At 46.7% G+C, this 15,344-nt stretch overlaps 1 protein-coding gene across 3 annotated transcripts in view; it reads left to right on the top strand.

The window, feature by feature from the left end:
• LOC106609762 (plexin-A4) overlaps positions 1 to 15,344 on the top strand; it is a 493,355-nt gene that overhangs the window by 392,407 nt on the left and 85,604 nt on the right. For all 3 annotated transcript variants that reach the window (XM_045722278.1, XM_045722276.1, XM_045722277.1), the window contains exons 12-17: positions 3,172 to 3,362; positions 9,721 to 9,872; positions 10,978 to 11,110; positions 11,962 to 12,098; positions 12,833 to 13,000; positions 13,124 to 13,217. In XM_045722278.1, coding sequence (XP_045578234.1) covers positions 3,172 to 3,362; positions 9,721 to 9,872; positions 10,978 to 11,110; positions 11,962 to 12,098; positions 12,833 to 13,000; positions 13,124 to 13,217 — 875 coding nt within the window. The remainder of the gene's footprint in view (positions 1 to 3,171; positions 3,363 to 9,720; positions 9,873 to 10,977; positions 11,111 to 11,961; positions 12,099 to 12,832; positions 13,001 to 13,123; positions 13,218 to 15,344) is intronic.

A 15,344-nucleotide genomic window follows, 5' to 3' on the forward strand; every position in this document is an offset into this window, starting at 1 on the left:
TCTGCTCCATGTTGAAAGAAATATCAAGTGTTCACACACCCCCTATTAAATGGTGACCATTGTGGTTATCACTATGTGGAATCAATTAGCAATAATGTCTAGTCATTATGTATGGTTATCATGTATGATACATGTATTTTAGATGTTTATACTTTACAAAACACCATTTTTTTTCTGTTGTTCTCAAAACCAATGTATAGTAGATAAACCAGTTTAAATCAATAGGTTTACCAAATGGTTAAGTGACTAACCATTAAACACAGTTGGATTAAGTGATGGTCAAATGTATTTAAACAAAATAATGAGAAGATAATCAAATGAAACGTATAATGAGCATTGCATTGTCAACGGCAATTACTTTCTATGAAAGGTATTTCTACACTGATTAGGTTTGGTGAAAAAGTTACAGATTTTTTGTGTTGTACTTAGTCAAATGAAAATGTACTTTAAGTTTTGAACAAACAGCCTTTTTGATGATCTGTTTTGAGTTTTGTACTAAGAGTTGTGAAATTTGAACACATACTTGTGAAAATAATACCAAAGCGATAAAGAAAACATAGATACACAGTTGAAGTCGGAGGTTTACATACACTTAGGTTGGAGTCATTAAAACTCGTTTTTCAACCACTCCACAAATTTCTTGTTAACAAACTATAGTTTTGGCAAGTCGGTTAGGACATCTACTTTGTGCATGACACAAGTAATTTTTCCAACAATTGTTTACAGACAGATTATTTCACTTATAATTTACTGTATCACAATTCCAGTGGGTCAGAAGTTTACATACACTAAGTTGACTGTGCCTTTAAACAGCTTGGAAAATTCCAGAAAATTATGTCATGGCTTTAGAAGCTTCTGATAGGCTAATTTACATAATTTGAGTCAATTGGAGGTGTACCTGTGGATGTGTTACAAGGCCTACCTTAAAACTTAGTGCCTCTTTGCTTGACATCATGGGAAAATCAAAAGAAATCAGCCAAGACCTCAGAAAAAAATTGTAGACCTCCACAAGTCAGGTTCATCCTTGGGAGCAATTTCCAAATGCCTGAAGGTACCACGTTCATCTGTACAAACAATAGTACACAAGTATAAACACCATGGGGACCACGCAGCCGTTGTACCGCTCATGAAGGGGACGCGTTCTGTCTCCTAGAGATGAACGGACTTTGCTATGAAAAGTGCAAATCAATCCCAGAACAACAGCAAAGGACCTTGTGAAGATGCTGGAAGAAACAGGCACAAATGTATCTATATCCACAGTAAAACGAGTCCTATATCGACATAACCTGAATGGCCGCTCTGCAAGGAAGAAGCCACTGCTTCAAAACCGCCATTAAAAAGCCAGACTACGGTTTGCAACTGCACATAGGGACAAAGATCGTACTTTTTGGAGAAATGTCCTCTGGTCTGATGAAACAAAAATAGAACTGTTTGGCCATGATGACCATCGTTATGTTTGGAGGAAAAGGGGGGACGCTTGCAAGCCGAAGAACACCATCCCAACCGTGAAGCACGGGAGTGGCAGCATCATGTTGTGGGGGTGCTTTTGTGCAGGAGGGCCTGGTGCCCTTTACAAAATAGATGGCATCATGAGGTAGGAAAATTATGTGGATATATTGAAGTAACATCTCAAGACATCGGTCTGGAAGTTAAAGCTTGGTCGCAAATGGGTCTTCCAAATGGACAATGACCCCAAGCATACTCCAAAGTTGTGGCAAAATGGCTTAAGGACAACAAAGTGAAGGTATTGGAGTGGCCATCACAAAGCCCTGACCTCAATCCTATAGAAAATTTGTGGGCAGAACTGAAAAAGCCTGTGCGAGCAAGGAGGCCAACAAACCTGACTCAGTTACACCAGCTCTGTCAGGAGGAATGGGCCAAAATGCACCCAACTTATTGTGGGAAGCTTGTGGAAGGCTACCCAAAACATTTGACCCAAGTTAAACAATTTAAAGGCAATGCTACCAAATACTAATTGAGTGTATGTAAACTTTTGACCCACTGGGAATGTGATGAAAGAATTAGAAAACAAATCATTCTCTCTATTATTCTGACATTTCACATTCTTAAAATAAAGTGTTGATCCTAACTGACCTAAGATCGGGGATTTTTACTAGGAGTAAATGTCAGGAATTGTGAAAAACTAAGTTTAAATGTATTTGGCTAAGGTGTATGTAAACTTCCGACTTCAACTGTATATTACATATGTACAAGGACTAAAGAGCATGATGGTACTAGTTGGTTTAAACCCATACAGTACAAATATAATTACTAATGACAATGATTAACTGCACCTCGCTGGCTTTGCAATTAGATTTATTTGCGCTCACATTTGTGTTCACATTTGAATGGATATATAGAAACATTTTGTTTCCGTGGAGAGACGGGGAGAGCGAGAGGGAGAGAGAGAGTGAGAGTTAAAGATTAATTCCTCCTCCTCTTCTCTCCCGCTAGCTACCCGGGGAAAAGGCTACTCTGGAGGCATCATTTGATGGACAAATCACACAAGCATCTAATGGCAATTAAAAACCTGTCCGGTTTCCATGGAGACTAAATGTTAAACTAGTGGATGAGCAGAGGCAAGAAGCTTCTGGTGGCAGGAGCTAAATGAGAGAGAGAAGGAGAGAGCGAGAGATAGGAAAAGAGAGAGGGCGAGAGAGGAAGAGAGAGAGAAAGAGAGGAAGGGAGGGATGAAGAGAGAGAGAGGAAGGGAGGGAGGGAGGAAGAGAGAGAGGGGGGAGGGAGGGGGAAAGAGAGAGGGAGATAGAGAAAGAGATGGGGGGGAGAGGGAGTGAGACATAAGCAAGAGAGAAGGATTGAGACAGAACAAGGGACAGAGATACAGTATCAACAAATGATGCTTTCCGCAATATGATTCCAATACTGTCCATGTTCTGGAAATACTAAAATGCTGACTGTGATTGATATACCTGTTCTGAACAGTTCTCACCCACATTTAGCAGTATCCATCATGAAGGCTAGCATTTTAAATCTAGGCCGGGTGTAAAGCACTTTGTTACCATTTCTGATGTAAAAAATGGCTTTATAAATACATGTGATTGATTGACTGATTGAAATCAAGTATATGTGTATGATGTGTTGTTAACCTGATCTCTCCCTGTGACCCCCCCCCCACACACACACACACCTTCCCCCCCTTCCCCCCAACAGTTCACCTGTACAAGTGTGATGCCCAGAGGGGTAGCTGTGGCCTGTGTCTGAAGGCAGACCCCCTGTTTGGCTGTGTGTGGTGTAAGGGGGAGAACCGCTGCACTCTCAAGCAGCACTGTCCCCACCCTGAGAGCCAGTGGCTGGAGCGCAATGGACTCAACAGCAAGTGTACACACCCACGCATCACCCAGGTGAGAATGCAGATGCAGATACACACACACACACACACACACACACACACACACACACACACACACACACACACACACACACACACACACACACACACACACACACACACCAGTACCCACCAAGTGAATCACACAAGTGGGGATGACACACTCACACACATACTGTACACACTACACCTGCAATTACTACACACACGTGACCACACAGGTGAGAATACACACCCACATGCTCACACACTCTGTCACCCAGGGGAGGACACACTGTCACCCAGGGGAGGACACACTCTGTCACCGAGGGGAGGACACACTCTGTCACCCAGGGGAGGACACACTCTGTCACCCAGGAAGGAGGACACACTCTGTCACCCAGGAAGGAGGACACACTCTGTCACCCAGGGGAGAACACACTATGTCACCCAGGGGAGGACACACTCTGTCACCCAGGGGAGAACACACTCTGTCACCCAGGGGAGAACACACTCTGTCACCCAGGGGAGAACACACTCTGTCACCCAGGGGAGAACACACTCTGTCACCCAGGGGAGAACACACTCTGTCACCCAGGGGAGAACACACTCTGTCACCCAGGGGAGGACACACTCTGTCACCCAGGGGAGGACACACTCTGTCACCCAGGGGAGAACACACTCTGTCACCCAGGGGAGAACACACTCTGTCACCCAGGGGAGAACACACTCTGTCACCCAGGGGAGAACACACTCTGTCACCCAGGGGAGGACACACTCTGTCACCCAGGGGAGAACACACTCTGTCACCCAGGGGAGGACACACTCTGTCACCCAGGGGAGGACACACTCTGTCACCCAGGGGAGAACACACTCTGTCACCCAGGGGAGAACACACTCTGTCACATCAGGAGAGTGACTGCTGATGGTGTCGACATATACTGTACGTTATGAACACAAGACACACTGTCACCCTCTGGCAGCTGATAGACACCTCTCATTTGGACAAGATTAGAATCATCTTGATCATAGTTTTCTTTCTGCTGGACTTCAATTAGGGACAGTAACAGCTATGTGCAATCCTCAATACTCATTACTCAATACTCAGTCCTCAATACTCATTACTCAATGGTCATTGGTCATTTCTCAATACTCATTGCTCATCCCAATGTGTTAGTCTGCTTACACACACAACGTGTCAGTGCTGATAGAAATCCACATCTGCCTGCTACTGAGGGATCAGTCACACACATGGTTAACCCAGTGAGCTAGGCTAAGAGCTCCCATTCACCCTGTTTATCCCTCACCTCAGAACAGATGAACACACACCCGTTTAACCGTTCCTGTTCCCCAGCAGGGTTAGCCCTGTGTGTGGTATAAACACTCCTGACCCTACTGGATGGTGGGTGGGTGGATGGATGGATGGATGGATGGATGGATGGATGGATGGATGGATGGATGGATGGATGATGAATGGATGGTGGATGTTTGGATGGATGGTAGATGATGGATGGATGGATGAGGGATAGATGGATGGATGGATGAATGGAGGGATGGATGGAGGGATGGATGGTGGATGGATGGTGGATGGATGATGGGTGGATGGATGGATGAGGGATGGATGGATGGGGATGGATGGATGAGGGATGGATGGGGATGGATGGATGGATGGCTGGATGGATGGAGGTTAAAGGGAGGGCATGTTGGGGCTAGGATGGAGTCATGAGGAGGAGAGGAATCCCTATCTCTTCACACCCCCTGGAGAGATGATGGATACACACGGCATCCCTCCATCCCCAGCCTGGGGAGGAGGACAGCAGATGGTTAGAGATTGGAGATGGAGGGATAGAGGATGGATAGAGTAGCCACTTTGGATTGGCCTTGAGAAATGATGGGAGGATGATAGAACGGGAGAGGAGGAGGGGAAATCCCTCTCTATCTCTCTCCAGGGAAGAGGGCTAGTATGCTCTGAGCTGTTCAGTGTAACCTGGCTCAGTGTGGTAACCTGGCTCAGTGTGGTGACCTGGCTCAGTGTGGTGACCTGGCTCAGTGTGGTGACCTGGCTCAGTGTGGTGACCTGGCTCAGTGTGGTAACCTGGCTCAGTGTGGTGACCTGGGTAACCTGGCTCAGTGTGGTGACCTGGCTCAGTGTGGTGACCTGGCTCAGTGTGGTGACCTGGCTCAGTGTGGTGACCTGGCTCAGTGTGGTGACCTGGCTCAGTGTGGTAACCTGGCTCAGTGTGGTGACCTGGGTAACCTGGCTCAGTGTGGTGACCTGGCTCAGTGTGGTGACCTGGCTCAGTGTGGTAACCTGGCTCAGTGTGGTAACCTGGCTCAGTGTGGTGACCTGGCTCAGTGTGGTGACCTGGGTAACCTGGCTCAATGTGGTGACCTGGCTCAGTGTGGTGACCTGGCTCAGTGTGGTAACCTGGCTCAGTGTGGTGACCTGGCTCAGTGTGGTAACCTGGCTCAGTGTGGTAACCTGGGTAACCTGGCTCAGTGTGGTGACCTGGGTAACCTGGCTCATTGTGGTGACCTGGCTCAGTGTGGTAACCTGGCTTCAAGTTATAACTTGAAATAATCTATGCAAACGTTGCCTTCTCTGACTCTCTCTTCCACTGAAACTGGACTGGGCCTGTCATCAACCCCAAAGATCCTCTCTTCCACTGAAACTGGACTGGGCCTGTCATCGACCCCAAAGATCCTCTCTTCCACTGAAACTGGACTGGGCCTGTCATCGACCCCAAAGATCCTCTCTTCCACTGAAACTGGACTGGGCCTGTCATCGACCCCAAAGATCCTCTCTTCCACTGAAACTGGACTGGGCCTGTCATCGACCCCAAAGATCCTCTCTTCCACTGAAACTGGACTGGGCCTGTCATCGACCCCAAAGATCCTCTCTTCCACTGAAACTGGACTGGGCCTGTCATCGATCCCAAAGATCCTCTCTTCCACTGAAACTGGACTGGGCCTGTCATCGACCCCAAAGATCCTCTCTTCCACTGAAACTGGACTGGGCCTGTCATCGACCCCAAAGATCCTCTCTTCCACTGAAACTGGACTGGGCCTGTCATCGACCCCAAAGATCCTCTCTTCCACTGAAACTGGACTGGGCCTGTCATCGACCCCAAAGATCCTCTCTTCCACTGAAACTGGACTGGGCCTGTCATCGACCCCAAAGATCCTCTCTTCCATTGAAACTGGACTGGGCCTGTCATCGACCCCAAAGATCCTCTCTTCCACTGAAACTGGACTGGGCCTGTCATCGACCCCAAAGATCCTCTCTTCCACTGAAACTGGACTGGGCCTGTCATCGACCCCAAAGATCCTCTCTTCCACTGAAACTGGACTGGGCCTGTCATCAACCCCAAAGATCCTCTCTTCCACTGAAACTGGACCGGGCCTGTCATCAACCTGGAAATGAATAATATAATATATCAATTAACTAATAAAAGGCCCAATTTTGAAAAACTACAAAAACACAGCAGCAGCCCCACTATTTCATATCAAGTCAATGAATGACAACACGTTGTTTTGTGTGGCTTTACTCGCCGTTCACACCGGATTGTTGGCATGGTGATGAGCTTCAATGCGTAGTCTAGTAAGAGAAGTGGTAGGAACCATGGCGATGAGGATCAATTCTAGCAAATCACTGTAGCCATATTCTCCCACACAAAATATGGATTTGAGAGGGAAAGGACTTGATTGGTTTTACAATATGTATACTATTTGCAACCAAAGGCTGTATAGACATGAAATAAAATTAGCTAATTAACGTTTGTACATGTCTAATGCAATTTAGCGTTTAGAACGACAAGGCAAAAGCAATCAGAATCAAATGAAAATGCTTATTTCAGCTAAGTAAAATTATACGACAGTAAATCACTGATACTCAAGTGATTGCCATTTCCCACAAAATCCCCACAGCACCGTCAAAATCTAGGCATTCAGAGCTTTGCTAGGTGTCAAATTGGAGTTTTTCCCAGTTACTTTACGCCTTTACCTCAATTCTTCCTTTCTGGTACATTTACACAGCAGTAGCTGACCAATAGTATTTGCATTTCACTCATAAATTCTGATATAACATGTTGTATTTGTACCACATTTAGGCACATATCTACCGCTTCGGCTGCACTGTCTTTGGCTTCGCTGTCCCCTCCGTCTACTCTTTTACCCGCCAACCGGGTTGTGGCATCTTCCTCTTGCCGGTCTAGCACGTCGATGTTAGTGTCGGTGGCACTGGTACTAGTACTAATACTACCGAATAAGTCGGTTCGTTTTTTATATTTACATGCATTTGAGTGAAGACTTTTGACTCTTTTGTCTCTTAACTTTTCAGCCCCACCCTTACGTTTTTCACTCTGCTTTTCCATTTTCTATTGTAGCTAGTTTTCGAGCTGTCAGTGTCAATGTGAGTGTGAGCGAGACAAAGGGGGCGGGGTTAAGGGTTGCATAGACATTCGTTTGGAATAGACCATCGGGCCTGGGGGAAAGGGGGGGTTGGCCCGTGTCACTCAACCTTCTGCCAACATTTTTATTAGTAGTAAAAAATGTATAAAGCAGGCAGCCCACCGGTCCAATTCTACCAGTGCTCCCGGTGGCCAGTCCGCTACTGTCCTGGTCTGAATCTAGCATGGATTTAGCCTCTGTTCTGTCTGTGCATAATGCCTTGCCTGGCTGTAACAGGAGCATATTGTAGCCACTCTGTGATGATGGGGGGCTTTTTAAGGCCCCTCAGCCCAGCCCTCGGCCCCTAATGCATTCTAATGCTGCTCATTACAGTGACATCTCTCCATGAATAATCATCACTCCTTCTCCAGATAGAGAAGACAGACAGAAAGGGAGAGAGTGATTTAGTATTTGACTCCACCAACCGTCAATTAGCTTGTCAAAGACACAAATCTAATCAACTGCTCATCCCGCTAATGAAAAGAGACCCATCGTCCCTCTCTCTCTCTCTCTCTCTCTCTTTCTCTCCCCTCTCTCTCCCACCATCTCTCTCTCCTCCCTGCTAGATGGAAAAGATCCATGATGCATTGCAGTGTCTGTTAATTGCATGCATTGTGTTGCAGTAGATTGTTCCCACAGGGTTTCCCTGTTCCATCACCACATCAGCAGGGGACAGACTATATTATTTCAGGACCAGTGACAGTTAGTTGATGTATTATGAACTGCGGCCGAGCCGGTCATGCAGTGAGATAACACTGCCCCTCCCTCCACTTTATTTTCCCATTGGCTGGTGGTTACTTTTTCAGCGTCTGTAATTGGATAGCACTGTATTCGTGTAGCAACACCAACCCACTGAACTCATCAGTATAGTTTGTACCAAGGGTCTGGCGTACCTGATAACTCACTGTATTCTGATCATGCCTTGATGTATGTAGATAGGGATAATAGCTAAGTTGTCAGTATTCACAACTGTCCCTAAATACTTAGCTACATAGATATGGATTGCCACAAGACGCTGTTTCTTTCTCTCTCTCTCACACACACACACACACACACACACACACACACACACACACACACACACACACACACACACACACACACACACACACACACACACACACACACACACACTGGGTTGCACACACCTAATCCCTCATATCAGATCTGTCCGGGCATTGCCTTGGCAGCGGGCCGCGGCTGGCGTGATGACCTCACCCTGCCAAAACGGGGCGAGCGCGGGGAATAGCTTAATCTAATTGGCTGGCAGCGGATCGGCATTATCGCGCGCCATTGGGAAGCTTCCTCATGACAGCCATGCTGAGTGGGTTTTTAATCAGGGCCGGTTAACAAGCCCTCTAACTAAGACCCTACACACCGCCCTGGAGATAGCACTGTACTGCTTCTGATCCAGATTAAGACTGCGTCCCAAATGCTACTCCCTGGTCTAAAGTAGTGCACTATATATGGAATAAGGTGCCATTTGGGATGCAGCTCAGACCCTTGTGTTTTACACCAAAGTCAGATGAATTAGGAATATACTGTAGAGTTATTATCATGTGAAGGAGAGGGGGTTTCATGCTCAGTGCGTGGTGGAGACTTTAATGCACTGCATTATGGGCCTTCTGACTAATTAGGCTGCATGGAGAGACAGACAGCTGCTGGCATTAATACAGTTATCAGCAACACAGTGTCATTCAGAAAGATTTATCACACTAGCTTTTTGACTGTAGGACTAATAAGAGCAGTGCTGCTAAACACCATGATAACCAATTGGATCATGAATCTCCTCTCCCCTGTAACAGTTCCCCAGGTCGTTGCTGCAAATGACAATATGACCTGGTAAAGTAAACTCTTAGGAAGTTGGCGTCACGACGCTAAGCTATCAGCCTGTCTATTGTTGTTAATAATAAGTATTCCTGTTTTGTCTTTCTTTTGCCCAGATCACTCCTCTGCGGGGGCCTCGGGAAGGGGGCACCCTGGTAACCATCCGGGGGGAGAACCTGGGCCTGGACTTCAGTGAGATCCAGGGGAACGTCAGGGTGGCCGAGGTGGACTGTACCCCCGTCCGCGAGGGATACATCCCCGCAGAACAGTGAGTACACGGTCACGGTCATTCCAAATCACAGGCTGACCACAGACCCCGGTGCAAACTCTTATCATCTGAGTCATACACAGTCACTACTGAATTACAGTCACGTTCTCTCTGACCGCACCTCAACCACACCTCAACCACAGAACAACCCCTCAGGCATAGGGTCATGTGATTCAGTGAGCCTGAGAGAGTGTGACTGGGAGGTGACTAAAGCAGTAAGCAGAAACAAGGTGTGCTGTACAGTCAGCCACTAAGATACCAGAGTAAGTGGAGAGGCTTGGTGGAAGGTCAAAGTCACATCTCAAAGTTGGCATTTAGATTGTGATGTGTTTGGACAAGAGAAAGGCCACGTCAGATCATAACAGACCACCCTAATCAAGATTTCATAGACACACACACACACACACACACACACACACACACACACACACACACACACACACACCTTTATCAAGTGAGCTCTCCATTGAACTCCACTAGACAGTTTGCTGCAGTGCTGTTGTGTGAGTTCATTCTGCTGTGCAGCACTGCTTTTAAACCATCCAGTAGAGAGGGGCTTTATGAGAACCCACCTAATCCCAGGTTAAGACTTGAATATAATAATGTGTTATCTGGCAGGGATTTGGAGGCCCCATGCTGCCAACTCCCTGCCAAAACCTCCATTCATATTCATATGACCTTAACAAGCCTTCCTCCTCTATTCACTACCTCAGTATTCACTACCTCAGCGTTCCTATAGAGAAGGGCTGAGGAAGAAATGTGTAAGTGTGAAGAGCTAGGTTTGGTGAGAAGCCTGTTTAAACACTTTCAGCAGTTTGAGTTCATTCGATGTGTGGCACTGACCTGTCATTGTGTTAAAGGTGTGGGTTAGACTTTGTTACATTTTTCAACCAAAATGTCTATTCTGTATTAAAACCATGAGAATGAGAAAGAGGAAATTAAGCAATGCTGTGTGTGTGTGTGTGTGTGTGCGTGTGTGTGTGCGTGTGTGCGTGTGTGCGTGTGTGCGTGCGTGCGTGCGTGCGTGTGTGTGTGTGTGTGTGTGTCTGTACATAACTGCATTGTAGAAGCATAATGAATCATCAACACCTCCTCCTGTTTGTAGGATAGTGTGTGAGATGGCGGTGGCAACGCCGAGCCAGTTCGCCAACTACGTGGAGGTGTGTGTGGGGGGTGTGGGGGTCCGAGAGTGTCCAAAAGAGTTCAGGGCCGTATACTCCAAGTACTACTACTTCGTGGTGAGTAATGTCTGTCAGACCAACAGATATTGTAGATGCAGGATGTGTGTGTCTACCATATAAAGCATAGAGAACATACTGTATATTTTTTATAATGTTTTTTTTTAAACATACAGAGGTTTTGGTTGGAAAAAGTCATTATAGAATATAGATTATAGAATGTATGTAGTTCACTTAGTTAGTGATCTAGCAATATCTAGGCTATGTAATTGATTTAATTCTGACATTGTATTCTATGTAGACTCTGTTGTTTGTATGTCTCACTGTGTCCTAAGAGCTGTACTCATCACTTCCCTACATAGAACACTAGTGTGAGGAGACAGGCAGTTCTTAATGACTCCAGGGGGAAAATGGACCAGGAAGGGCCATAAAATCTGCTTTCTACACACACACACACACACACACACACACACACACACACACACACACACACACACACACACACACACACACACCCCGCACCCTCCCTGTGTACACACTTTATCAAACATTAAGAGCATGTCTCTCAACCACTGAAATACAGCCTAATCGTTACCAATATGTGCTTATTTTATGCAGCGATATCAATTTAACACACACACATTAAGGGGAGCTTTATTTCTTAACAGGCCCATATAACAGGATTACATCATGTTAGGTTAGATGTCGTACCATGAAAATACACTGATTATAAGATTATTATGAGATTATTATGAGATTACGACAGAGCAGATAAACTGTTGTGAGATTTATACTTCAACTCCTCCGCTTGTTCCTGTTCTGTTCTCTCACTGCGATGTGATTGGTGATGTGATTGATTTTTGTCGACGCATCTGATTGGACGATCTTTGACCTTGACATTTGATCCCTAGGTCACCAGACTGATCAGCCTGAAGCCCAGCCGAGGACCCGTCTCCGGGGGAACCATCGTCAACATCACCGGTAGCAACCTGGACGCCGGGAGCAACGTGTCCATCATGTTCAAGGACCAGAAGTGCACCTATCACAGGTAGGCAGGTGGGAGGGGCCAATCAGATTATTGGCCAATAACATTATCTATCACAATTATCTCTGAGTCTGATCTGTTTGTCACTCAAGAGTGGACCAGGGACATTGATTTTTGTACAGAGCGAGAGAGAGAGAGAGAGCGAGAGAGAGCGAGCGAGAGAGAGAGAGAGAGAGGGGGTCACGTTTGGGCAATCAGATTATCTATCACATCTATTCACACCTATCTCTGAGTCTGATCTTCTGTCACTCAAAAGGCGATCAGTTGTGCATGTTGTCATCCCCTGGCCCTGTGGTCAAAATCCATTAAGACTTCTGAAAGACTTCCTGATCCCTAATCAATAACGTGTATAAACATCAGACCGTGCCAACGGCTTCCGCCGATGGCGCCATGAGAACCCCCAATAAAGCTAAAGGACCAGATCCCTGCTGGCTGCCTGGCAGAGAGATGTCTTGAGGAAAAAATCCCAAACATTCCTAAACTTAGAAAAGTCTCTTTGATTCTACTGTTGTTGTTGTTGATTTAAAGAAGGATTCTGGGAAGTTTTCATATGAACACCTGGTGACATTTCCCCTTCATTGTTATATTCAGATGCTCCGTAGTCTAGTCCATTATCATAACGTCAGCTACATTGTAGCATAAGTTGGTTACAGGTCATAGTTGTACTTTAAGGTAGTAGTAGGGCAGACCGGTGAGACCATTGAAGTAAAATACTTCTCTCTCTCTCTCTGCCATAGGAGGGGCGGCCAGTGGATCACGTGTCGCTCCCACGCCTCGCTGCAGGGATATGGAAACGTCAGTGTGTCAGTGACGGTGGACAAGGCCCGCATCCAGAAAGACTTGAAGTTTGAGTACGTGGAGGACCCCACTATCATCAAGCTGGAACCTGAGTGGAGCATCTTCAGGTGAGACGACAGGGGAGCAGGAAATGGGACCATTCGGGTAATTATAAAAACCAATCGTAAGTGTGAGTGTGACCAAGCAAGCCATGGTGGTGCCGCTCCCTCTCTCCCCTCTCTCTACCACAGTGGGCACACACCTGTGACCGTGACCGGCACCAACCTGGACATCATACAGAGCCCCCTCATCAGGGCCAAGTACAACGGTCGAGAGACGGTCAACGTGAGTAGAACTCTCAACCCCTCAGCCCGGGCATGGTCAATGAGAGGTCAAAGACACCTCTAACCAACGGTCAATAGCCTCAACCCTTTACACACTCGTGGGAACTAAGGTGAAATCCCAACAGGAAACCAATGAAAATCCTCCAGATTAGTTTTCTAGAACAGAGAGCGATGTATGGCCAAGGAATGCACTCATAGAACAGAGAGACGAAGAGGTTGTATTACAGTAGATTCCAATAAGTATTCCTCCACCCCAGACAAAAATCCTTGTTTCCCTGTCTCCCTCCACCTCAGAAAAAGAAAGCCCTGTTTTCCTGTATCCCTCCACCCCAGACAGAAAGCCCTGTCTCCCTGTATCCCTCCATCCCAGACATAAATGCTGTTTCCCTGTATCCCTCCACCCCAAAAAATAAAGCCCTGTTTCCCTCCACCCCAGAAAAATAAATCATTGTCCCCTGTATCCCTCCACCCCAGACAAAAATTCCTGTATCCCTCCACTCCAGACAGAAAGCCCTTTTTACCTGTATTCCTCCAACCCAGAAAGAAAATCAGTTTCCCTGTCTCCCTCCACCCCAGAAAAAGAAAGTCTTGTTTCCCTGTATCCCTCCACCCCAGAAAGAAAGCCCTGTCACCATGTATCCCTCCACCCCAGATGATGTTTCCCTGTATCCTTCCACCCCAGACAAAAACCCTGGTTCCCTGTTTCTCTTCACCCCAGAAAAATAAATCCTTGTCTCCCTCCGGCCCAGAAAAATAAATCCCTGTTTCGCTGTATCCCTCCACCCAAGACAGAAATCCCTGTTACCCTGTATCCCTCCACCCCAGATTATGTTTTCCTGTATCCCTCCACCCCAGACAAAATCCCTGATGCCTGTATCCCTCCACCCCAGGAAAAGATATCCCTGTTTCCCTGTATTCCTCCACCCCATAAAGAAAATCTGTTTCCTGTATCCCTCCACCCCAGAAAGAACATCTGTTTTCCTGTATCCCTCCACCTCAGACAGAAATCCCTGTTTCCTGTATCTCTCCACCCCAGACAGAAAGCCTTGTTTCCCTGTACCCCTCCACCAAGACAGAAATCCCAGTTTCCCTGGTTCTCTCCACCCTAGACAGAAAGCCTTGTTTGCCTGTATCCCTCCACCCCGACAGAAATAAAAACATAATGAGTTTCAACGCGAGGTGAACCATACATAAACCAAACTATCAGATTCCCCCTGGAACCACCGTACCCATGGGAGTTCCCTAACCAGCCCTGAGACCTGATCTGAGGTCTGATTGAAAGGCATGGGGAGAGACAAAAGGCAGTAATGCTATCTTCCTGGTCCATCGAAGAGACCGCCACCGTTCTGCAGCTGTGCTCCAATAGAATAAGCTTAGGGAGCCATTGTTGCTCCAAGTACAGATGGCCGCACTTCAAAAGCCCCCTTGAATCAAAACCCGGTATATTCGCCAAGTTAATTTGCCACGTACCCAGTTTCTCATTTTCGGCTATGATCTTTGCAATCATTTTGATACTGCCTGGGCGATATTTATATATAACCATGTTTGTTTTGAAAATACTTGTCCGCTTCCCCACTATCTGGCCAATTCACTCTCACACACAAACACACAGCTTTCTCTGCAGTTATAGACGTGTGACGCAGGCGCCGACACCGGGTCAGCCGCACCCCCCGGGATTTGTCTGTTTTGATGTACCGCCATCGTGAAGAACCAATTAAAATGGCAGGTTTTGCTCAGAGGGGGATTTGTTTGCGTGGCGGACCGTGTAGCAGAGGTTACAGTGGAGATGTGAAATGCCTCAGAGAGATTCTCCAGGTGGGAAAGTTTTGCTAGAGGCCCTCATCGTGTGTTCTGCCACCTATCACACTGTTGATTTTCTCCAAGTCGGTTTTCTACAAGAGAGAATATTAAAGAGAGAGAGATATAGTGGCCCAGAGAGAGAGCAAGAGAGAGAGAGATACAGAGAGAGAGAGAGATACAGAGAGAGAGAGTGAGAGTCAGAGAAAGCGATAGCGAGAGAAATACAGAGAGAAACTGAGAGAGAGTTAGTGAGCCAGAGAGAGATACAGAGAGAGATACAGAGAGAGAGAGAGAGAGAGAGAGAGAGAGAGAGAGAGAGAGAGCGATA

This window comes from Salmo salar, chromosome ssa07 (assembly GCF_905237065.1).
Source record: "Salmo salar chromosome ssa07, Ssal_v3.1, whole genome shotgun sequence".
Classification (NCBI taxonomy): domain Eukaryota; kingdom Metazoa; phylum Chordata; class Actinopteri; order Salmoniformes; family Salmonidae; genus Salmo; species Salmo salar.